The 26,646-nt window shown below is 40.4% G+C and overlaps 1 protein-coding gene across 2 annotated transcripts; it reads left to right on the top strand.

Annotated features, from left to right (window-relative positions):
- Nucleotides 1-22,265: 22,265 nt before the first annotated feature.
- On the top strand, nucleotides 22,266-24,485 carry LOC122314059 (gibberellin 2-beta-dioxygenase 6-like). 2 transcript variants are annotated; one of them, XM_043129443.1, is made up of 3 exons: nucleotides 22,266-22,857; nucleotides 23,428-23,749; nucleotides 24,119-24,485. In XM_043129443.1, exons 1-3 carry the CDS (start codon nucleotides 22,394-22,396, stop codon nucleotides 24,347-24,349), a joined length of 1,017 nt encoding a protein of 338 aa, XP_042985377.1. In that variant the 5' UTR covers nucleotides 22,266-22,393; the 3' UTR covers nucleotides 24,350-24,485. The 2 variants fall into 2 exon arrangements, with proteins under 2 accessions (XP_042985377.1, XP_042985376.1); XM_043129442.1 differs by having other exon boundaries at nucleotides 23,389-23,749.
- Nucleotides 24,486-26,646: the final 2,161 nt, after the last annotated feature.

Here is a 26,646-nt window from a genome sequence, read left to right as displayed (position 1 = left end):
GAGGACGGAGTTGCTTGGGTTGTTGATTTGAGATTAGTTGGTTGGTTTGTGCCTAGTGGTTGCATTTACATGGTGCATGCACGTGCATTTTATTTAAATTGAGAAAATCATGTTTTGTTGGCGTAAATGGAATTTCGGGTGCGTGTGTGTCACGAGCTCAAGCTGGGATGGGTTATTATCTCTGTGGAGCTCCTCTGGTCATTCGGGAGTGGATAATACTGAGTGACAACCCCTAGGTTGTTGCAGGGTAACGACCGGATCGCACGATACGGTAACGCTGTCGTATTGACTCTGTGGTCCCTAGAGTGGCGAGGACTAGAGGATGGCCTGGTCAGGGACGCGCTGGGTGTGAGTACTGGGCATCGCTCGTTTAGGTGTCACACACGTAGACGTTACCTGCGGTGTGGCACAGAGCCAGAGTGTGCGGATGATCCCTAGGGGAGATCATGGTGCATGCATAATTGGATCGATTTTTATGGTTTTGGTTACGGGCCATTTTCTGGGAAAATGGCGAGATTTGTTTTGTGGCTATGTGATCCATTTTTGGGAAAATGGTGGTTTATTGATTTGGGCTATTATCTGGGATAATGATGAGGCTTGGTTTTAAAGGTTTTGTTTTTGGGCCAAATGGGATTTTGGCGTGCGTGGAAAAATGTGGTTTTCATGGGACCTGTGTTTGCATTCTTTCATGCATGTTGTTTGAGTTAATATGTTTTTATCTAGTGGTATTTGGATCTTACTTACCTACGGCACCATTTTTTGTACCATAGTTTTTGATGCAAAGTTCGAGGAGGAGGAGGAGGCTGAGCCCGAGGAGGCGGCTCCGCCGGAGTTTTGAGTTGGAGTTGTGCTTTGTAGTTGACTTTGAAACTACATTTGTATCTTGTAATATTTAATTATGTATGTTTTGAACCGCTTTGTATTAAACTATAAAAAATTCTGGTACTTAGTTTATGACTTTGCCATCCGCTGCGTGCTTCTTCGTGCAAATTTGTTGCTTTTACACACACTTGACATTCGTTGATAGGGTGGTGACCCGTGTTGTCATCATCCGGACGTCTCAATTTCTCCGTGTCCAGATGTGGGGATTTGGGGGCGTCATAGGTGGTATGAGAGCGGTTTGGCTTTGGGTAAAACTACATGTCCCATAGGTAGTACCAGAATGTTTTTAAAGTTGTGTTTTAAAATTTATTTTAAGTAAAGTTGCTATTTGACATGTTTTATTTGTTTTGAATTTGTTTGAGCTTGTTTGCTTGTTTTTATTTATTTAGTTGTGTTATTGCATGCTGGTTTCTTTTTCTTTTCTTGTTATGTGGTTTTGGTTTTGGTTTTGGTTTTATTCGTTTCTTAAAGGGGGTCAAGGTTTGTGTTGTGGCAGGAAGGCGGTATAATCGAAGATACTATTATTAGGCATGAACATTTAGTGTAGCAGGTTTGAATTTTTAGCGATGTGGTTTGCTTGTATGATGATTGAGGTCAAGGTTTTGTAGAATTTATGTAACGAGGCTATAGGATAGGAGAGTGTAGGTTCAGCGAACTTTAAGGATGTGTTTAAGGGAATTTTATTTAGGGTTTGTGACCAGATATATGCAAAATGGTAGGTTGCCACCGGATTACAACTTTTCAGGAATTAATTGATTTGGCCACTCTAGTAGAGCGTGAGGTTAGTTTTAGTATGGGCTCCCCTCCAAGACATAAGAGGCGGAGTTTTACTGGTGAAGGAAGTAGTTCGGGTTTGCCTCAAAAGTTTGTTCAGCGAACCGGGACTCGACCACAAGCAGCTTCGGGAGTGCGTATGGGAGGATGAGTGCCAGTTTGTGGAAGATATAATAGAACTCACGGAGGTGAGTGTCGTTTAGGTAGTAACCAATGTTTTGAATGCGGTCAGATGGGGCATCTTGCTCGTGAGTGCCCTAGTCGAGTTCAAGAAAGTTGTGGAGCTCGTCGCAGTGGTAGAACTAACCAGAGGCATTTAGCTTGGGCTCGAATGTACACAGTGACTCTTAGTATCGTTGGAGGCGAGGTTACGGAGACGCAAAATGCTGGAGTCATGGCAGATATGAGTCTAATCTAATCTTTCGTGATGAACACCTTGTGTGGTTTGTATTTTATATTATCGAGGCTTGGAGAGACAATGACATGATCTGGGTGATCTTTTAGGGAAGTAGAATAATTGAGTTCTTTGGTTCCATGGAGTTTATGAAATGGTCTATAACGTAGTAGGTTGTAAGTTCAACAAATTTCAAGGATGGATTTTATGAAGTTTCAGCAAAGTTTTAAAGTATGGGGCCTTATAGATTTTAGGAAATAAGTTTATGGTAATTAAGGTGTTAGGTCCGACAAGCTTTGGGGGGGAATAATTAAATTTCGAGTTTTAGATTTCGTGACTCGGATGAGTAATTTGGTGGCAATTGGGGCTTTAGATTTTATAAGCTTTTAAGGTGAATGTTTTGGATTAAAGCCACCAATCTTGAGAATTTCAGAAAATGATTTATTATCTATTAATGTTTTAGATTTTGGAAGTTTCGGGAGTCGATTGTTTTATTATTAGATATAAGTTCTGTGACCTAACAGATTTTGGGGAAGGAGTTTTGAATAATTTAAGGTTATAGGGTCGCAGATTTGAAGGACTGATTTTTTTTTTTTTTTATGAGATTGACGTTTTTAGTTTCGCAGGATTGGTATGCTAGTATGATTTATTTTGGAGATTGATTAGGCTGTAACGTTAAAATAGGGTTAATTAGAGTTGAGTTATTGATATGAAAATTTTTCTAGAGTAGATTTCTTTGAGGATTGGAGGTAATGATCTAGTTCGTGTAATTCTTTGAGGATTGAAGATATCGAGCTAGTTTAGAAAATAATTATTGTTAACTCAAGGTTGTAGTAGAAGATTTTAGGAAATGATTTTATCAATTCGAAAGATATAGGTCCATCAGGGTGTTGGAAATAGTAGATTTTGTGTTGGTATTGAATATGATTGAATTTGAGGCTATATGATCTGTAGACTTTTGGGAATGGTTTCTTAGCAGGTTTAAGGTCATTCTCGATACCAAACTTTAAGCAATGGCTAGTTGCTGATTTAAGGATATAAGTTGAGTAGATTCAAGAATGATTCTTGTTGAGTTGAGGATATAAGTCCAGGTGATGGAAATGTGGTAATGGATCACTCGTACGTTTGTATGATTTGTGGTGTTGGCTAAGAGTACATGAGATCGATGAGTAGTAATGGTAAGTGCGTATGGATTTTGGGGAGTGCTGGTCCTAGACTCATCTATTTTTGGCTTGGTAGGAGTTGAAGAGGAATCTGTGTGGTAACATTAAATTGAAGAGATTTTGGCTTTGAGTTATTGGTAAGTTGAATGGAATGTGCAGTCGAAGCGGGTTACCCATTGGGATGATGGTTTGAAACGACTGTTGTGTTTATCTTGAGAATTAATTGCGACTTGAAGTCATAGGAATTTAAATTTGTGAGGCTATACTTTTCTTTGGAGATCAAGTATCCAGTTGGGAGAATTGGGGATATGGTTATTTAACTTGAAAAGAGATTGTTAGGTCACCATGTGTGGTGTATGATCTTGAAGATTTAAACAGTATGGCCTGTCTTGAGATTTAATTGTGATGTGCTATTGAAGGAATTAGTTGTACTAAAATTAGATTTTTTGAGAGTACAAGTAGGTGGGTGAGTTACCAAGAGCATTTCGATTATGTCCAGGTGATGTCAATGGTAGTTTATAGTGAGTTAGTTATTGCAAGATTAGATGTTATTCGAAATATAGGTAATGAGCTTGAAGTATGGGATATCAGATAGAAGTTATAAGCGCTCTCGTTGGTTGGCTGGGAAGGACTTGGGCCTTTTGGAGATGTTCCTTATCTTTAGAAGAGACATGTGTATTTTGGGATGATGTTATGTGTTTTCAAATTGGGGCCTTGAAGTTGAATAGTACTGGTTTCTATCATCAATCAATAGATGTATTTTTGCAGAATGTTGGTTTTCGTTTAGGGCAGCGATGGCCAATTGAGGAATGAGTGGAGATTTGTGGTTTTTGGAGGCATATGATTTTCTATGGAAATGTGGTAAAGGTTTTCTTGTGATTAGGTGTGGATTGAGCTTGTACTTCATGATATTAATTTTTGAGGATATAGCCTTTATGTATTTTGGTGAGTTATCAAAGTGCGCGCAAAAGCATGATTTTTGGAGATACTTAGAAGTTCAAATTTTATATCGATTTTGAAGAATTAGTAGTGATTCGAAGTTTTAATAGGAGATTAATCATTTGGTCGTGCAATTTGGTTTATGGATGGTTAACTTTGGAAGTGGCTTTTAGGTTACCAAAGTTGGAATGGAATGAAAGTTTGGAAGGTAAAGCAGAGTTGTCGTTGATATTAGTAATTTATGGTGTGACGCCCCCAAATCCCCACGCACGGACACGGGAAAATCGAGACATCCGGATGATCACATCACGGGTCATCACCCTAACGACGTGTGCCAAGTGTGTGTAAAAAGCAACGAATGTGCACGAGGTATACGCAGCGAAAAGCAAAGTCAATAACTAAGTACCAGAATTTTTCTTAATATAATACAATCTGTTTAAAACATACATAAATAAAATATTACAATACACAAATATAGTTCAAAAGCCAAATACAAAACATAAACCAACTCAGAACTTCGGCGGAGCCGCATCCTCGGGCTCAGCCTCCTCCTCCTCCTCCTCGAACTCTGCACCAAAATCTACGGAACCAAAAATGGTACCGCAGATAAGTAAAATCCAAATACTATTAGATAAAAACATATTAAACTCAACAATATGCATGCAAGAAAACCCAAAGCACATGTCCCGCAAAACCATAATTTTTACCACGCACGCCAAAAACCCATTTGGCCCACAAAACATATCCTTAAAAACCACGCCTCACCATTATCCCAGATAATGGCCCAAACCACCATTTTCCCAGAAAATGGATCACAAGCCTTGAAACCAATCCTCGCCATTTTCCTAGAAAATGGCCCACTAACCAAACCATCAGAGCACCGTAATCGGGAATCGCAGGCAGGACTCTGCCACCATCCCTGCTCACTACCATCCCTACGCATGCCTCTGAATCAAGCCAAATAAATCTAATTATGCATGCACCATGACCTCCCCTAGGGATCATCCGCACACCCTGGCTCTGTGCCACACCGCAGGTAACGACTACGCATGTGACACCTAAACGAGTGATGCCCAGACTCGCGCCCCGCGCGTACCTGGCCAGGCCATCCTCTAGTCCCCGCCACTCTAGGGACCACGGAGTCGACACGACAGCGTTACCGTATGTGCGATGCGGTCGTCGCCCTGCGACAACCCAGGGGATGTCACTTAGTATTATCCACTCCCGGGTGACCAGAGGAGCTCCACCGAGACAATAACCCATCCCGGCTTGGGCTCGTGTAACACACGCACCCAAAAACCATTTACGCCAATAAAACGGGATTTTCTCAAATAAAATAAAATGCACATATACACAATATGCAACTCACGCCTCATGGCTCAAATAAATCAAGTAATCACAAACAACCAAAACCAAGCACTCCGTCCTCAATCCATCCAACCCCCGAACTCCTCGGACTCAGTCCAGAATCAACCAACCAGCAGCAATAATTTATTGTAAGAGTAAAATATATTTAAATCTAAAAGTAGAGTTTGGATAATACTTGTGACGCCCCCAAATCCCCACGCCCGGACATGGGGAAATCGAGACGTCCGGATGATGACAACCCGGGTCACCACCCTAACGACGAGTGCCAAGTGTGTGTAAAAGCAACAAATGTGCAAAGGAAACGCAGCGGATAACTAAAGTCATATAACTAAGTACCATAATTTTTCTTAATATAATACAAGCTGCTCAAAACATACATAAATAAAATATTACATAACAACACAAATATAGTTTTAAAAACAGCTACAAAACATTACTTCAACTCAAAACTCTGGCGGAGCCGCATCCTCGGGCTCAGCCTCCTCCTCCTCCTCGAATCCTGCACCAAAATCTATGGAACCAAAAATGGTACCGCAGGTAAGTAAAATCCAAACACCACTAGATAAAAACATATAGAACTCAAACAATATGCATGAAGTGATGCCAATGCGCTAAACCCATAAAATCATATTTTTACCACACACGCCAAAAATCCCATTGGGCCCAAAAACAAACCCGTTCCAAATATCACGCCAAAAGTCACATTTGGCCTTTATTCAACTCAAACCATTATCCATTTTAACCCGTATGCACCATGACCTCCCCTAGGGGTCATCCGCACACCCTGGCTCCAGTGCCACACCGCATAGTACCACCACGCATGTGACACCTAACGAGCGATGCCCAGTTCCATGCCCCGCGTGTTCGTAGCCAAGCATTCTCTAGCCCTAGCCAGCGAAGGGCCACGGAGTCGGTGCGTAGAGCGACGCCCGGTTCCGCGCCCAGCGCGTTCGTAGCCAAGCATCCCCTAGCCCCCGCTCCCGTCGTCGCCCATCGACAACTCAGAGGACGTCACTCAGTTTATTCCGCTCCCGAGTGACCAGAGAGCTCCACCGAGATAATACCCCATCCCGGCTTGGGGTCGTGATACACACGCACCCGAAAATCCACTTACGCCAATAAAACAGGCTTTTCTCAATTAAATAAAAATGCATGTGCATGCACCATGTAAATGCGATATTAATGCACAAAATAATCAACCATCCATAAATCAACAAAACCAAGCACTCCGTCCACAACCCATCCGACCCCCGAACTCCTCGGACTCAGTCCGGAATCAGCCAACCAACAGATAAATATTTATTGAATGAGCAAAATATATTTAAATCTAAAATTAGAGTTTGGAAAATACTTACAGTGCTATATGGTATTTTTAGAAAGCTCGCGGCGTTGCAAACGGCAAAGGAAGAGCAACGTAACAGTGTAATTTACACTGTTGCCGTGGGTAATAAATTACCCATTTTCGAACGGGGACAAACCAAGGCACGAAATTGATAGGGAATGGTCTTGAGATATTTATGAAGTTAAAGGAAACGAGTTTTGGCCGTGGGTGGTGGTGGAAATGGCGGTCGAAGGCCAAAAAGGGGCTGAACGGAGTTGAGCTCATGGGAGCTACTCCGGTAACGGATCGAGGCCGGAAATGGGTGGTTTAGTTCGGCAAGAGGTAGGGGAAGAAGCTGTGAAAGGATGGTGGCCGGAGGTGGTGCGACGGCGCCGAAAACGGTGAAAAACCGTATGGCTTGGAGGAGCTCGTGGTGGCTAACGGTGGCTCGGATGGAGGTGAAACTTGGTGGGGATGTTCACCGGTGAGAGGGGAAGAAAACTGGGTGGCTGGTGTAGGCCACGCCGCCGGCGAGCGGCGGTTCTGGGCTGTGAAATCAACCGGCGACAGGGGCAAAAACAAAGCAGGTGCAGTGACTTCCGGCGGCTCTCGAAGGCTAACGGTTGGTCCGATGGCTCTGAAAATTGGTGGGGATGATCTCTGGTGGAAGGGGAAGAGAATGGTGGTGGCGGTGCACTAAATGGTGGCTAGACGGTAGAGAATTGGGCGGTCAAAAGGGCAGCGACGGGAAGGGGTAGGAGAAGGGGGCTGCGCGGGGAGAGAGAAAACGGGAAGAAAAAGAAGAAGAAAAAGAAAGAAAAGAAAGAAAAGAAGAAAAAGAAAAGGAAAAAGGGAAAAAGAAAAAGAGGAAAGAAAAGAAATGAGGTCCAATCCTCACTCCGGAGACCAAAAACCGATTCGCCGAAAACGATATTAAAAATCTTAAAACGACTAAAATAAATTAAACACAACATCAAAAAAATTAAAACCAATTTAAAATAAATTAATTTAAAATAAATAAACCAATATATTAATTAAAATAAAAACAAAAATTCAGTGAAACTACACGTAAAAGCAGGTCATCACATCCTCCCTCCTTGAAAACAAATTTCGTCCTCGAAATTTGCAAAATCAACCATCAGCGCCAAATAGATACAAGGTACAACTAGGAACATATTTGAGAGATACATAACGTCGACAACTCCCAACAAAACCAATGGTTATTAACTTTACACCATAAATTGCTAATATCGACGACGCCTTTGCTTTACCTTCCGAATTTTCATCCTATTCCAACCTTGGTAACCTAATAGCCACTTCCCGAAATTAACCATCAATAAATAAAATTTGCACGACCAAAAGATTAATCTCCCATTAAAACTCTGAATTACTACTAATTCCTCAAAATCGATACAAAATTTGAACTTCTAAAAATCTCCAAAAAATCATGCTTTCGCGCGCACTCTTATAACTCACCAACATACATAAAGGCTATATCCTTAAAATTAATATCATGAAGTACAAGCTCAATCCACACCTAACCACAAGAAAACGTTTACCACAATCATATACTTCCAAAAACCACAAATCTCCACTCATTCCTCAGTTGGCCATCGCTGCCCTAAACGAAAATTGACATTCCGCAAAAATACATCCATTGATTGATGACAGAAACTAGTACTAATCAACCTCCAGGCCCCAATTTGAAAACACATAACACTATCTCAAAATACACCTATCTCTTCTAAAGATAAGGAACATCTCCTAAAGGCCCAAGTCCTTCCCGGCCAACCAACGAGAGCGCTTATAACTTCTGTCCGATATCCCATACTTCAAACTCATTATAAACTACCATTGACATCACCTAGACATAATCAAAACGCTCTTGGTAACTCACCCACCTACTTGTACTGTCAAAAACTATAGTTTTAGCACAACTAATTCCTTCATAGCACTTCGCAAAAAAACATCTCAAGACAGGTCATACTATTTAAATCTGCAATCCATCAAAAACTATTAAACAACATTCAAGGATCCTACTGCTTTATTACTTCATACATATGATCATGCTACCCACCTTTGATGCATAAGTTTCAACTTCCAAGATTTATTACTTGATACACCCCACATGGTGACCTAACGATCTCCTTTCAAGTTAAATAACCATATCCCCAATTCTCCCAACTGGATACTTGATCTCCAAATAAAAGTATAGCCTCACCAATTTAAATTCCTATGACTTCAAGTCGCAATTAATTCTCAAGATGAATACAACAGTCGTTTCAAACCATCATCCCAATGGGTAACCCGATTCGACTGTACATTCCGTTCAACTTACCAAATGACTCAGAGCCAAAATCTCTTGAATTTAGTATTATCACACAGATTCCTCTTCAACTCCTACCAAGCCAAAAATAGATGAGACTCGAACCAGCACTCCCCGAAATCCATACGCACTTACCATTACTACTCATCGATCTCATGTACTCTTAGCCAACACCACAAATCATTCAAACGTACAAGTGATCCATTATTACATTTCCATCACTTGGACTTATATCCTCAACTCAACAAGAATCATTCTTGAATCTACTCAACTTATATACTTAAATCAGCAACTAGCCATTGCTTAAAGTTTGGTACCGAGAATGACCTTAGACCTGCTAAGAATCCATTCTCAAAAGTCTGCAGATCATATAACCTCAAATTCAATCGTATTTAATACCAACACAAAATCTACTATTTCCAACACCCTGATGGACCTATATCTTTCGAGTCGATAGAATCATTTCCTAAAATCTGCCACTACAACCTCGGGTTAACAGTAAACATTTTTCTAAACTAGCTCGATATATTCAATCCTCAAAGAAAAACACGAACTAGATCATTACCTCCAATTCTCAAAGGAATCTACTCTAAAAAAAAATTTCATATCAATAACTCAACTCTAATCAACCCCATTTTAATGGTTACAAACTAATCACTTAGTAGAGTAGATCAAGCTACAACACTAAGTCTGTAAAACTAAGAACTCAATTCCAATTATAAATCAGTCCTTCAATTCTACAATTCTAAAACCTTAAATTAAACAAGAATCATCTCCCGGAATCTCTAAGATCAAAGAACTTACATCCCATAATAGAAAAATTGACTTCTCAAATCTTTCAAATTCTAAAACATTAATAGATAATAAATCATTTTTTGAAATTCTCAAGATTGGTGGCTTTAATCTGAAACATTTACCTTAAAAGCTTGTAAAATCTAAAGCCCTATTTGCCACCAAATTACTTATCCGAATCACGAAATCTAAAACTCGAAACTTAATTATTTCCCCCCCAAAGCTTGTCGAACCTAACACCTTAATTACCATAAACTTATTTTCCTAAAATCTATAAGGCCCCAAACTTTAAAACTTTAATGAAATTTCATAAAATCTATCCTTGAAATTTGTTGAACTTACAAACTACTACGCTATAGACCATTTCATAAACTCCACGGAACTAAAGAACTCAATTATTCTACTTCCCTAAAAGATCACCCAGATCATGCCACTCTCTCTAAGCCTCTATAATATAAGAAAAACAAACCACACAAGGCGTTCATCACTAAAGATTAGATTAGACCCCTACCTGTCATGACTCTAGCATTCTGAGTCTCCGTAACCTTGCCTCCAACGGTACCAAGAGTCATTGCGCACATGAGCCCGAGCTAAATGCCTCTGGTTAGTTTTACCACTGCGACAAGCTCCACAGCTTTCTTGAACTCAACTAGGGCACTCACGAGCAAGATGTCCCGTCTGGCCGCATTCAAAACATTGGTTACTACCTAGACGACACTCGCTTCCATGAGCTCTATTACATCTTCCACAAACTGGCACTCGTCCTCCCATATGCACTCCCGAGGCTGCTAATGGTTGAATCCCAGTCTGCTGAACAAACTTCTGAGGCAAACCCGAACTACTTCCTTCACCAGAAAAACTCCGCCTCTTATGTTTTGGAGGGGATCCCATTCTCAAATTATTCTCTCGCTCCACAAGAGTGGCCACATCCACTAAATCCTGAAAAGTGGATATCCGGTGGCTGACCACCATACGGCATATATCAGGACGTAGACCCTCCTAGAAACGCTCGGCTCGCATTTCTTCTGTGGCGATGAGGTGGGGAGCAAATCGCCCAAGTTCTATGAACTTTCGGGCGTACTGCTCCACGGTCATGCTCCCTTGGACTAAGCTTGAGAACTCTCATACTTTTTGCCACCTCACTGAAGTAGGAAAGAAGCGATCATTAAATTCTTTCTTAAAGCGCTACCAGGTCACAGTGGCAATAGACCCCAATCCTTAAACAAAATTCCCTTAAACACATCCTTAAAGTTTGTTGAACCTACACTCTCCTATACTATAGCCCCGTTACATAAATTCTATAAAACCTTGACCTCAATCATCATACAAGCAAGCCATATCGCAAAAAAATTCAAGCCTACTACACTAAAGGTTCAAGCCTAATAATAGTATCCTCGATTATACCGCCTTCCTGCCACAACACAACCTTTGACCCCTTTAAGAAAAACAAATAAAAACATCATAAAACCAAAAACCAAAACCAACACGACACAGCAAGAAACAAAAGAAACCAGCATGCAAAAACATAACCAAATAAATAAAAACAAGCAAACAAGCTCAAACAATTAAAACATATTCAAAAGCAACTTTACTTAAAATAAATTTTAAAACACAACTTTAAAAACATTCTGGTACTACCTACGGGACATGTGGTTTTACCCAGAGCCAAACCGCTCTGATACCACCTGTGACGCCCCCAAATCTCCACGCCCGGACATGGGCAAATCGAGACGTCCGGATGATGACAACCCGGGTCACCACCCTAACGACGAGTACCAAATGTGTGTAAAAGCAACAAATGTGCAAAGGAAACGCAGCGGATAACGAAAGTTATATAACTAAGTACCATAATTTTTCTTAATATAATACAAGCTGTTCAAAACATACATAAATAAAATATTACATAACACAAATATAGTTTTAAAAACAGCTACAAAACATTACTTCAACTCAAAACTCCGGCGGAGCCGCATCCTCGGGCTCAGCCTCCTCCTCCTCCTCGAATCCTGCACCAAAATCTATGGAACCAAAAATGGTACCGCAGGTAAGTAACATCCAAACACCACCAGATAAAAACATATAGAACTCAAACAATATGCATGAAGTGATGCCAATGCGCTAAACCCATAAAATCATATTTTTACCACACACGCCAAAAATCCCATTTGGCCCAAAACCAAACCCGTTCCAAATATCACGCCAAAAGTCACATTTGGCCTTTATTCAACTCAAACCATTATCCATTTTAACCCGTATGCACCATGATCTCCCCTAGGGGTCATCCGCACACCCTGGCTCCAGTGCCACACCGCAGAGTACCACCACGCATGTGACACCTAACGAGCGATGCCCAGTTCCACGCCCCGCATGTTTGTAGCCAAGCATTCTCTAGCCCTCGCCAGTGAAGGGCCACGGAGTCGGTGCGTAGAGCGACGCCCGGTTCTGCGCCCGGCATGTTCGTAGCCAAGCATCCCCTAGCCCCCGCTCCCGTCGTCGCCCAGCGACAACTCAGGTGATGTCACTCAGTTTATTCCGCTCCCAAGTGACCAGAGGAGCTCCACCGAGATAATACCCCATCCCGGCTTGGGGTCGTGATACACACGCACCCGAAAATCCACTTATGCCAATAAAACATGCTTTTCTCAATTAAATAAAAATGCATGTGCATGCACCATGTAAATGCGATATTAATGCACAAAATAATCAACCATCCATAAATCAACAAAACCAAGCACTCCGTCCACAACCCATCCGACCCCCAAACTCCTCGGACTCAGTCCGGAATCAGCCAACCAACAGATAAATATTTATTGAATGAGCAAAATATATTTAAATCTAAAATTAGAGTTTGAAAAATACTTACAGCGCTATATGGTATTTTTAGAAAGCTCGCGGCGTTGCAAACGGCAGAGGAAGAGTAACGTAACAGTGTAATTTACACTGTTGCCGTGGGTAATAAATTACCCATTTTCGAACGGGGACAAACCAAGACATGAAATTGATAGGGAATGATCTTGAGATATTTATGAAGTTAAAGGAAACGAGTTTTGGCCATGGGTGGTGGTGGAAATGGCGGTCGAAGGCCAAAAAGGAGCTGAATGGAGTTGAGCTCGTGGGAGCTGCTCCGGCAACGGATCGAGGCCGGAAATGGGTGGTTTAGTTCGGCAAGAGGTAGGGGAAGAAGCTGTGAAAAGATGGTGGCCGGAGGTGGTGCGACGGCGCCAAAAATGGTGAAAAACCGTATGGCTTGGAGGAGCTCGTGGTGGCTAACGGTGGCTCGGATGGAGGTGAAACTTGGTGGGGATGTTCACCGGTGAGAGGGGAAGAAAACTGGGTGGTTGGTGTAGGCCACGCCACCGGTGAGTGGCAGTTCTGGGCTGCGAAATCAACCAGCGACAGGGGCAAAAACAGAGCAGGTGCAGTGACTTCCGACGGCTCTCAAAGGCTAACGGCTAGTCCGATTGCTCTGAAAATTGGTGGGGATGATATCTGGTGGAAGGGAAAGAGAATGGTGGTGGCGGTGCACTAAACGGTGGCTGGACGGCAGAGAACTGGGCGGTCAAAAGGGCAGCGACGGGAATGGGTAGGAGAAGGGGGCTGCGCGGGGAGAGAGAAAACGGGAAGAAAAAGAAGAAGAAAAAGAAAGAAAAGAAAGAAAAGAAGAAAAAGAAAAGAAAAAAGGGAAACAGAAAAAGAGGAAAGAAAAGAAATGAGGTCCAATCCTCACTCCGGAGACCAAAAACCGATCCGCCGAAAACGATATTAAAAACCGTAAAACGACTAAAATAAATTAAACACAACATCAAATAAATTAAAACTAATTTAAAATACATTAATTTAAAATAAATAAACCAATATATTAATTAAAATAAAAACAACAATTCAGTGAAAATACACGTAAAAGCGGGTCATCCGACTCCCGAACACCTCGGACTCAGTCCGGAATCAACCAACCAGCAGCAATAATTTATTGTAAGAGTAAAATATAATTAAATCTAAAAGTAGAGTTTGGAAAATACTTACAACGCTATATAGTATATTTTAGAAAGCTCGCGGCGTTGCAAAAGGCGGAAGGAAAGCAACGTAACAGTGAAAATTCACTGTGGCCGTGGGTTGTAAAATACCCACTTTTGAACGGGGACAAACCAAGGCTTGGGATTGATAGGAAATGGTCTAAGGATGATTATGAAGCTATTGGAAGTGGTGGTTGGCCGTGGGTGGGGGCGAAAACGGTGGTTGATGGCCGGATATCCCAAAATGGAAAGCTAGCTCGTGGGAGCTGTTCTGGTGGTTATTAGAGGCCAGAAATGGGTGGGTTAGAACGGCAAGGAACCTGTGATAAAGTGGTGAAGAGGTGGTGGCCGGAGGTGGAGCTACGACGGCGGATCGGGGCAAAAACCGTGGGGCTTCTTGGGCGTTTTCCGGCCAAACGGTTGGCCGGATGGGGCTGGGGTTCGGTGGGGTGGTGCGCCGGCAGGAGGGGGTTCGACCGGTGGGGGTGGTGTCGACCACGGTGGCCGGATGGCGGTGGGTCGGGGCTGAGCTGCAACCGGCGTGGGAGAGGAGAGAGAGAGGGTCGACGCACGAGAGAGAGAAAAGGAAGAAGAATAAGAAAAGAAAGAAAAAAGAAAAAGAAAAAGAAAGAAGAAAAAGAAAAGAGAAAAAGGAAAAAGGGAAAAAAAGAGATGTAGGAAGAAATGAGGTCCAATCCTCACTCCGGACAACAAAACAAATCCGCCGAGAACGAGATTAAAAACCGTAAAACAAATAAATAAATGAAACACAACATCCAACAAATAAAAACCAAATTTAAAATGCAAAAAAATTTAAAATAAATAAAGCAATATATTAATTAAATTAAAAACAACCCTTCAGTGAAAATACACGCAAAAGCGGGTCATCACATATGGTGTGAAGATAATAACCATTGGAATTGTTAGGAGTTGTTGATGATATGTATCTCTCAAATATATTCGGAGTTGTATCTTGTATCTTTTTGGGGTTGATGTTTGACCTTACAAATTTCGAGGATGAAATTTGTTTTTAAGGGCAGAGGATGTGATGACCCATTTTTACGTGTATTTTTACTGAATGAGTGTTTTTAATTTAATTAATATAGTAGTTCTTTTATTTTAAATTATTGTATTTTAATTGGTTTTATTTTATTTGACGTGGTGTTTAATTTATTTTAGTCGTTTATGTTTTTAAAATCGTTTTCGACGGATCAGTTTTTGGTTTTCGGAGTGAGGACTGGACCTCATTTCTTTTCTTTTTCCCTTTTTTCTTTTTCTCTTTTCTTTTTCTTTCCTTTTCTTTCTTTTTTTCTTCTTCTTTTTCCTTCTTCTTACTCTCTCTCTCCCCGGTGCGCAATAGCCTCCTTTCTCCATTCCTGTCGCCGCCATTGACCAGCCCAGACCTGCCGCCGCTGGCTGACGTGGCTGACACCGGCGTTCGGTTCCCCTCCGGTCGGCGCACCACCCTACCAAATATCTCCCCCATCCGGCCAACCGTTAGCCCCCTATGCCCCTTCTAAGCCGCACGGATTCTTGCCGATTTCGGCGCCGTCGCTCCACCTCCGGCCACCACCTCTTCACAGCTTCTTTCTCTACCTCTTGCCAACCTAACCCACCTAATTTCGGCCCCGATCCATTGCCGGAGCAGCTCCCACGAGCTCATCTCCGTTCAGCCTCTTTTTGGCCTTCCACCGCCACCCACGGCCAAACCTCACTTCCTTTAACTTCATAAACATCTCAATACCCTTCCCTATCAATTTCATGTCTTGGTTTGTCTCCGTTCGAAAGTGGGTAATTTATTTACCCACGGCCACAGTGTAAAATACACTGTTACATTACTTTTCCTCTGCCCGTTTGCAACGCTACGACTTTCGAAAAATATTGTATAGCACTGTAAGTATTTTTCAATCTCTAATTTCAGATTTAAATATATTATGCTCTTACAATAAATATTTGCTGTTGGTTGGTTGAGTCCAGACTGAGTCCGAGGAGTTCGGAGGTCGGATGGATTGAGGACGGAATTGCTTGGTTTGTTGATTTATGATTGGTTGGTTGGTTTGTGCCTGGTGGTTGCATTTACATGGTGCATGCACGTGCATTTTATTTAAATTGAGAAAATCATGTTTTGTTGGCGTAAATGGAATTTCGGGTGCGTGTGTCTCACGAGCTCAAGCCGAGATGGGTTATTATCTCGGTGGAGCTCCTCTGGTCACTCGGGAGTGGATAATACTGAGTGACAACCCCTGGCTTGTTGCAGGGCAACGACCAGATCGCACGATACGGTAACGCTGTTGTGTCGACTCCGTGGTCCCTAGAGTGGACGGGACTAGAGGATGGCCTGGTCAGGGACGCGCTGGGCGCGAGTACTGGGCATCGCTCGTTTAGGTGTCACACTCGTAGACATTACCTGCGGTGTGGCACAGAGCCAGAGTGTGCGGATGATCCCAAGGGGAGATCATGGTGCATGCATAATTGGATCGGTTTTTATGGTTTTGGTTACGGGCCATTTTTTGGAAAATGGCGAGGTTTGTTTTGTGGCTATGTGATCCATTTTCTGGGAAAATGATGGTTTATTGATTTGGGCTATTATTTGGAATAATGGCGAGGCTTGGTTTTAAAGGTTTTGTTTTTGGGCCAAATGGGATTTTGGCGTGCGTGGAAAAATGTGGTTTTCATGGGACGTGTGTGTTTGCATTCTTTCATGCATGTTGTTTGAGTTAATATGTTTTTATCTAGTGATATTTGGATCTTACTTACCTACGGCACCATTTTTGGTACCGTAGTTTTTGATGCAGAGTTCGAGGAGGAGGAGGAGACTGAGCCCGAGGAGGCGGCTCCGCCGGAGTTTTGAGTTGGAGTTGTGCTTTGTAGTTGGCTTTGAAACTACATTTGTATCTTGTAATATTTAATTATGTATGTTTTGAACCGCTTTGTATTAAACTATAAAAAATTCTGGTACTTAGTTTATAACTTTGCTATCCGATGCGTGCTTCTTCGTGCACATTGGTTACTTTTACACACACTTGGCATTCATTGATAGGTTGGTGACCTGTGTTATCATCATCCGGACGTCTCAATTTTCCCGTGTCCAGATGTGGGGATTTGGGGGTGTCACAGGTCATTTAAAAATATTATGAGATTTAAATTATGTTGAAAACTCTAATTATTCAAATGGTTTTATTCTCTTAAAGATATTTAGCAAAATTCATCATTTAATTAATGATGAAAGATTATATTTTAAAAGTTTAGTTAAATAATATTCTATCTTAACTACTCTGAGTATTTTTAAGTTGAATCAGTGCTTTAATCCTCACCATCAGATCAGATTGAAGATCCAAAGATGAAGGGTTGGGATTAAAACCCCAAGGCTCTTAGCTTTTCCCCCATTTCCTCTCTTTCCCTCTCTTTCCTCCCTCTCCCTTCAACTCACACATGCACCCACTCCTCCCCCTAGCCAATTCTTCCTCTCAACTCACCTGCCTCACCACTGACCACCAGCGGCTACTCTCACTCTGGCGACCACATACCTATCGAACCCAAGCCGCCACGAGCGTTTCTTCTTTCACGATAGCCCAACCCGAGATGGGTTTCATCGATGGGTTTCTCCTTCTTGCACAGCCTTAGCACTACTGCCAACAACCAGCCATGCCTCACCAGACCACCATCAGTAGAACCCAAGCCACAGTAGCCCCACGTGTTGCTCTTTCCCTCTTTCCCAAAATGGGTCTTCTCCTCTACGTGGCTTCACCATCACACCACCTTAGCACCACCGTACACCAGTCCTAGCCCAGTGTTGTGGATAGTGTGTGCATGAAGTATGTGTTGTAGTGGTGGCATGGTATAGTGTGGATGGTAGGAAGTTCGCGTGGAGTGTACTCTATGCAGTGAAGTCGTGATGCACCAGATGGCATGTCATGAAAGTTTGGATGGCATAGTTGAGAAGCGTAGAGCGTGATGAGAAGTGTTGGAAACTATGGAACAATGTCCCGAAGTGGCTGGGATGTAACCGGTAGTCCCAGTGATGGGTGTCACTGTGTAGCTGTGTTATGTCTGGGAGTACTTGTGAAGTGATAGAGTGGTGTAAGAGTGACGTAGTGGGAGCATGATGGGGGAATGTCAAGAAGTGACATGGCCAAGTGGGAATTCATGCTCATGATGAGTGAGGAGTTAGCATAGAAGTGATGTAGCAGGATGCCAGGTGATGTGACAAGGTCACGGTGTAGCTCGGGAGTAATATCGAGCTACATGACATGATGTTAGGTGTGGTTGGGAAGGAGTCCTATAGTGTCAAGTGTCGGGATGAACTTGTAAATGGGCTAGGAAGTAGGGAAAGTCCTGCCGACCAAGTTTGTATGTTAGGTGTGTTAGGTACGAAAACATGCAAAGTATAAATCTTCAAGTATATGTATGTAATGGCCTTTCTTGGTAGCCCCTTTTTATGCACCCCAAGTATTTAATTGTATGCATGTGAATGGATGACTATACATAGTAAGTATTGGATGTATTTTCATGAAATGAAATGTTAAGGCTTGTGTCTTATGCTTTAAATGACATGAAGAAAGTGTTTTGAAATGTCCCTGAGAACTGATGCTTTAAGGATGCTATGAACTGATTTTTTTAAATGATGCCTTGAAAGATGATGTTTAAACTCATGCTTTTAAATAACGTTTAAGAATGAATGGACTGAAAAGAAAGCAAGAAAAGAAAAGGAACTGTAGGGACGGTGGTAAGCAGGGACGGTGGTAAGTCCCCCCTGCCGCCTGTTATTCCCACCTACAGGAAAGTTTTAATGTATGAAAATACGTAATAGCCATATGAATGAAAGGGTCAATGAATGGGCAGATTGCAATGCTGGGTAAGTAGTATTAGCAGTGTACCCAGTGTTGACCCCTGACTGAAAGAGATTCCCAACATGTGGCCACAGGTGAAGTCTAGGTCCAAAGGAAGACTGCTAACCTTCGCACACGGGACGTAACAGTATGTACAGGCTAAAGGAAAGTGATAAGAGAATGTATGTATGCTCAGACACTTTAAGAAATGAAGGCACGAGGCGTGGGGAGAATGTTTTATAAAAGAAAACCCCACCTCGTAATGTTTTAAATGAACAAATGTCTTATGATAGTATGTATGAAGTGATGAATGTATGATTGAAAGCATATGTTAGTATATGTTGACTGTATGAAGCAATGCTTATGAGTCTTCAACTCATTTTAGTTTTTATGTTTGCCCTTCCCAGAAATAAGATGAGCAAAAAGCGTCAGGACGGACATGGCCCCCTGAAAGAGCACAGAAGCCTATGCATGATGCTTTGTATGAAATACTTCTAATTGTAAAGTTTAATATTTTCCACTGTAACTCTTTTTAAATTAAGAATAACGTTTTATTTTATAGACATGGAGTTTTTCGTATCCTAGGTAGGCAAGGAATTTTTTTTTTTAAATGAACGATAATTCCCGTCTCTTTTTTAAAATCATTTTCTAAAAGTCTCACCACATGGATGGGTGTTACAAAACAAGTTTTGTTCTAATCACATGTCAGATGCATTTCGGGTTGTACATTCTTTTTGAAAAGTTAAATATATGTTTTATCATGACCCCAAATGCTAGGATGGGAGAATATCCTAGTGGAATTGCTTTGTCCACTCTAGAGTGTTTAAATTGGAGTGGCAACCCTTATGTTGACGAACAACCAACAGACTTCAAATGGGTTATTCTTAAAGGATTTCGGAGCAATATAGTGCCTAATGCTATTGGGTGCACTACATTGAAAACGGTGAAGGTGAATTGTAAACTACCATGTTATATGCACTCCGATGTACTCACACCCAGTCAAGAGGGTTAGTTATGTGATGTGGTACCTAGCAAGGAGCCCATGGTGCATAGGGGAGCTATGAGGTATCTACCTACATTATTATGTTGAAAAGTGTACTAGAGTTATAAAGAAATAGCACTCTGTTATATTGATTTCTGGTTACATGTTTACAAGTCTCATGCTTCCTTGAAAGAGAGAGAGAAGAAAAGAGTACACGAATGAAATAAGTTTTTGGGTCAAGTATATGTCCATGCATACATTCTCATGGTTTGCCTTTGCATGCTTGTATTATCTCATTATATATTATTTGTTAACTTATTGAGATTTCTCGAAATCTTATTGTGGTAGTTTTCACTACCATTCCTCACTTGGAATGGTTGAAGTTGTAACAGGATCCTAAGATTCCGCTCAAGATAGATGAGTTGCCTGACCTCCTCGAGGATGAGTTCACCCTTGAGGCCTGTTTCCATTTCGTTATTTCTTGCCTAAAGACTACTTCGCACTTCCTTAAGGAAATCGAGGACATCCTTAATAAGGATCATATGCCACAAGGACCCCCAGAGCTTGAGGGAGCCCTCGCTTTAGAAAATCAAATGGACTACGTAACTCACTATATAAGACAAGAATGAGAGTATGCAGTTGAAGCCCAAAAGGCCACTCTATGTTTGGAGATCCAGCAGTTAGGACTCCATGCTCCTTGAGGAAACAACGTCTTTTTATATGCAATGGATTGTGGTGAACTTGGGATTATAAGGGTTATGGTTTAAAGCCCTATTGTATTTTGGGATTTTGAACACTTTTGTTTTTGGGATTTTAGTTTTAAAAGGTACCATGCTTTTGCTCTAAACTTCACATAGAATCAAATTGTTCTACTACGATTATTGCATACTGCTAGTCAGATGGTAGGTGCATTATATATTATCTGTCATGAACAAGGGTGTGTAGCCTTGAATTACATGTTTCGATGCTTTAGTCTCTATCCAATCTCAAGCAGGTTCCGTCACATCATTCGAATGAACAATAAACCGTTCGAACAAAGAAAGTCATACTAAAAGTTCAAACAGATTTTTTCATTAGAACATTTCTCAAGAACGTTCGATCGGATTATTTATGTTTGAACACTAACCAATTTGTTCGAGGAAATGAATAGTATTTGAACACTTTCTTCTTTCGAATTAGATCAAATAAATTCGTATCATTCGAATTAAATTTCCGTAACATCCGAACAAGTACCCGATAGTTCAAATATGAATTTTTTAAATTTGAACAGGATTTTGGGATGAAACCGTTCCGTCTCCAAAATTACTTTTACCCAACAAAACTTTCATCCTTAAAAGTAATTGTTTGGGATGAAAAAAATTTCATCTCCAAAAACTTTTTGAGAAGGACTTTTTAGAACGAATTGGAGACTTTCGTCTCTAAATCCTTTTGGGTCGACAATGGTATTTGTGGGGACTAAACTTTCATCCCAAAAAATCCAATCTGTTGTAGATATTACATAAATGTATGTAATTACATGTTTGGTTACAAAATCTTTGGGTTCATCATTTCTATTACTGCATCTTCTGCCAATCACTTTTTTGTCGTAGATCGGCCAATTTCACACGTCTATTTAATGGATTGCAACTTTCAAGGTACCCCAGGATTCAAATCCAGACCAAACCATAAGAACGACGAAAAAGAAAAGCTGGGCAATCATTAACACCAAACAAGCGTTGACAATAATTGGATCCGGTAGGCTGGGCTGTACCTAAGATCAATACGCAATTCGCCAATAAATTTCATCAGATGCACGAACTTTTGGGACAATCAGGTAAAAGAAAAAAAAAAAGAATAAAAAGAAAAGAAACAAACAAACAATTCTCTTTGCAGCTTAGCCATTAACATGAAAACCATTCCATCATTACTGTAAGTTAATATCATAAAGAACCAATTACTTGATCCATTTTTTGGCAATCGATCGAGCGTCAGTTCCTCAAATTTTGCTTGACCCACTTTGGAGAGTCTCGGAATTTTGTGAAGCAGCTCCCCAACGGTCCCAACTTTCAAACCGATTTAGATTAAAAAGGGAAAAGAAGAAGAATAAGTCCAAAACAATTTCTATTGCTTTCATGGGATAAAAGTTTTGCCATGTGACTGTAAAAGGGTACTTATCCCCATTTGCGTCGACCTTTCCATGTCGTCAAAGTCAAAAGACGAAATTAGGTTTGGATCGATCCTTTTTTTTTTTTCTTTTTATAATCATTTTCACACTTCTTTAAGTATTGATATGCCCTCTGTGTTGATTCATGCATGAATCAACACAGAGGACATATGAATGGTTTAGAATATTTGTGTGTAGTCTCTGTCAAGGCAATTTCAAAGAAACATCCTCTCTTTGCTTTTGTCGCCATTTGGAAGCTCCACTTTGGATCTCTTCTTATTTTGTGCGACGTCCCCATTGTGCTCTGTCCTCTGGCATTGTTCATTGAACCTGACACACTCTAATCTCTCTCTCTCTCTCTTTCCAGCCATATAAATACGATCAACACGATTCACCTCGGTACCCTGCTCTAGTGTTTGGTAAGTAGTATCTAGTTAACAACTACGTAGACCACAAAAAGAAAATCAATGCTAGAATCAAATCCCCCTCTCCTACGGCATTTTGAAGCGCTTTTGCGCCACCCGGCAGAAATTCCTGCACTTGAATGCGATGAACGGCAAAGTGGAGAATTCATGGAGGAAATCGGCCAGCTGCCACTGATAGACCTGAACGGTCTAAAATGTCATGATGTGATGGAGAGGCTAGCTTGCTCTACAAGAATATGTAGAGCGTCATCAGAGTGGGGATTCTTCCAAGTAATAAATCATGGGATTAGCTCTGAATTACTCCGGAAGATGAAGAGAGAGCAGGTGAAGCTGTTTCAAGCTCCCTTCGAGATGAAGGTTTCTGGTGGGCTTCTAAATAATTCATATACATGGGGAACGACAACAGCTACTTCTCCAAATCAGTTCTCATGGTCGGAAGCATTCCACATTCCTCTCACAGAGATTTCGGAAGAAACTTACTATGGAGAGTACTTCAGCTCTCTAAGGTACCGACACTTTTTCACCATAATGCTTGTCATTTTCTTCGGGTCAACTGTTTTATATCGTTTATTAAAGTTGAAGACTGTGGAAAGAGCAAGCTGCCACTGGAGACAACTCTCAATCTAGAATCACCTTGGGTGTACAACAGTGCCTGAAATAGGAGTGTTATATGTAGTATTATTATACAAATCAAAATAAAATTTTAAAAACTACACTTTTATCTACTTTTATCTCATTATGATGGAGTACCATTATTCAACAACTTTTATTTTTTTAAAAGATAATTTAAAGGGTTCTGAAAAGTTTTAGATTTACATAGGAAGATAAAAGTAAAATAGCTATGTTGTACGTAGCAATACTCAAAATCTAATACCGGGACCGGCCACTTAACCCAGAAACGCCCCCCTCTAGTGGCAGAACAAAGCTGCCAACTTGTTGAAATACATCCCAGAACTAGATAGGCCATCTTCTCTTGCCAATGCAATAATATGGAAATGATCGTGTTGTTTGAGACAGAATGGATGGTTAAATCACAGGTACAATCTGATACTTTCGTTTTCAACGTCTGGCAACAGGGAAGTGATGAAGGAATTCGCAGCAGCCATGTCGAAACTAGCACGATTACTAGCAGAGATTCTATCAGAGAATTTGGGCAGCCAAAAGGGAGAGCTTGAAGATCTTTGTGATGAAAGCACATGCTTTCTTCGCTTGAATCGTTATCCGGCCTGTCAGATATCTCCAGAAGTTTTCGGCTTAGTGCCCCACACTGACAGTGATTTCCTTACAATACTTTGCCAAGATCAAGTCGGTGGACTTCAGCTCAAGAAAGGTTCCAAATGGGTGGCTGTAAAACCTATCCAAGATGCACTGCTCGTCAATATTGGAGATCTTTTCCAGGTAAAATAATTTCCCTTTTGTTTTATGAGTATAATGCGACAAATTTAGTTTGTTGAAAAGAATGTCCAATTGATGTGCATACTGTTGGTGAATTAAAGAACACTAGTCAAAGTCGCCTCGTAAGTGTGACATCCAAGATTGCGGGCAGTGCTGCTGCTGTCACTACAAAACAAAACATTACAAGAAACATTGTACTTTAGCTGATTATTCGCTAACCCCAGTGCCACTCTACTGTATATATTTTGGCATTTTTATCTTTTGTGTCACTTGGCCCATCAAAAACCAACCAAATCTTTTCATTTTGTTGCACTGAATGATTTGGCTAATAAGATGTACTGTTTGCTCTCCTCGGAGCTATATTAATTGCAGGCATGGAGCAACGATGTATATAAAAGCGTGGAGCACAAGGTGATGGTTAATAGGAAGACGGAAAGATACTCTATAGCATACTTCCTTTGCCCTTCCTATGATTCTTTGATTGCCAGTTTTAAAGAACCTTCAATCTATAGAAAGTTCACTTTTGGAGAATACAGGAAAAGAGTTCAAGAGGATGTCAAAAAAACCGGCTACAAAATAGGCCTCCAAAGATTTCTACTTTAGGACCGATCATACGGATATACGTCCGTACAGTGTCTTATTTATGTTGAAGGGAGAAACGTCCTTCGCTACCTAGTCCCATTATTTGTACGTTAAAGTTTATATATATACATATAAAGCAATAAAAGAAATATATTAATAGCCAATAAATGCTTATGATGTAAAAAAGGGAAATAGGAATTGCATATAAAGATAATAGACGGCAGAACCATCTATAAAATATATAAAGTAATTAATAACAATACTTGATTTTATTGAAATCATACTTATAAAGAAGATTAATTCACAAAGCTAAGAGAGGAAGACATGAAGGTATAAGATGTGATGCCTCCAGATTTTCGTTTGAGATTGGACGGACATTTCAAGTGTCGGGATATGTAATACAAGGTTACCTGCCCCCGTTCAAAACATATAAGATGTAATGTTCCTAACATGCATCTAGTATTATGTAATATTCACAACGGATAATTTTATTTTTAGCAATACTATGCACCAAACTTATAATATCTCAAATAATTAAAGCATAATTTATGCATACTTAACAAAATAAACATTCACGATTATAATACAAGTCTCATAAGACTGTAATCTCAAAACATAAGAGACTAGACTCTATATTTATATTACCAAAATATACTATTGAGCTAGTTCGTTGAGTAATTCGGGTAACTCGACTAACGAGGCTAGAATACTGTCCAAAAAACTAACTATAGAAGTTGTAAGTTCCACATCGGGTTTATAGCATCTAGTCAACCTCCTCTAGTTTATCGGTGTCCACTCCTTACTCTGATACTGACACATCGCCTACCATTTGGGAGGAATGGTAGTTGGGATTGCTACGGTAAGATTTGATTACAAATCTTAGCAAGTTAATGGGAAACTTCCACACAGGTTCATGATGCATGCATAGCAATAAAAGCATGAATGCACCATCAAAGTCAATAGTAAACATAACATAACTTGACATAACATGAACTGAAACTGAAACTTAGCTTGACGTGCCATGAACTTGAATCATAACATGGATGTGAACTTGAAACATAATATGGACTTGAACTTGAAACATAACATAGACGTGAACTTGAAGTTTGACATGAACATAAACTTGAATACAAAGTAACGTGAAACATGACTTGAACGTGAAATACATGAACTTAGAATCATGTTCAATAGACTTAATAATTAAAGTGACCATATGAGTGTTAAACAGGTCCCCTTGAGTCATGTGTCCCAGCCGATTACTGCATCACAACACAGGTATCTATACCAACTATGAGGGCATTAATAAATACTCCATAATTGTTGTGGCCCCACGTATTTTACGTGTTATAATTGTTGTATCTCACTTAGTGTATGCTCTACAGTTGTTGTGGCCCCATACTTCATGCTCCACAGTTTTTGTGGCCCCATGAATTGTTTGTGTCACACTTGTTGTGAACATACATAAAATAAAAATATGGCTCCATTGGCGTCAGTGTCTGGTGCTCTCCGGTGACCAGCTAGTTAGGCCATATTCGTAACCTATTGATTGTACTTCATCAACCCAAGAAATTTCACACCTATTTAGACACTCCATTGTGAAAAAATGAGTTTCACTAGGATATTACCCAATCCTAATACTTAGGGTCGTGATTGATATGAATAACTTAACATGATTATTCTCGATATACACAAACTATATTCAAGATAGGATGTGATATGAATACGAAAGGGCAGAAGTCTTGACCTAGTGTAACATGACATGAATGTAAGATGACAAACATGACGTACTTTGAGACATTAATATAACAGACAACATTTTATAATATGACATACATGTAACAGACAATATTTCATAACATGACATAATATGTAACAGACAATATTTCGTAACATGGCATAACATGTGAAGTTAATATTACGTGACATGACATACATGTAACAGATGGAATACATAACGTGACATACTTGCAATCGATAGCAACATGTGACATAATATATTGTGTAACAGATAAGTATTTCATGATAGAATAATTTGTATAACAGATAAACATATGATGACATGACATGTTATGGCATATATAACAACATACGAAAATAAAATGTAAATCCATTACCTATCACACATACACAATAAACTGATAGTAAGTTGAGAGTTAACTTACTTCGATCGTCGCGTTCTAAGATAATAAAGCTCAAAAAACGAGGAACTGAAAATAATGATTCTAAAAAAATTAGAAATTTAATTACTAACAATTAGAAGCATTAAAACAAGCTAACTTAGAGTAAAATTACCATTTTACCCTCTACATGTGAGAAAA

This window comes from Carya illinoinensis, chromosome 6 (assembly GCF_018687715.1).
Source record: "Carya illinoinensis cultivar Pawnee chromosome 6, C.illinoinensisPawnee_v1, whole genome shotgun sequence".
NCBI classification, from domain to species: domain Eukaryota; kingdom Viridiplantae; phylum Streptophyta; class Magnoliopsida; order Fagales; family Juglandaceae; genus Carya; species Carya illinoinensis.
The sequence above is the reverse complement of the archived record's forward strand: the minus strand, read 5'-3'. Positions and strand labels throughout refer to the sequence as shown.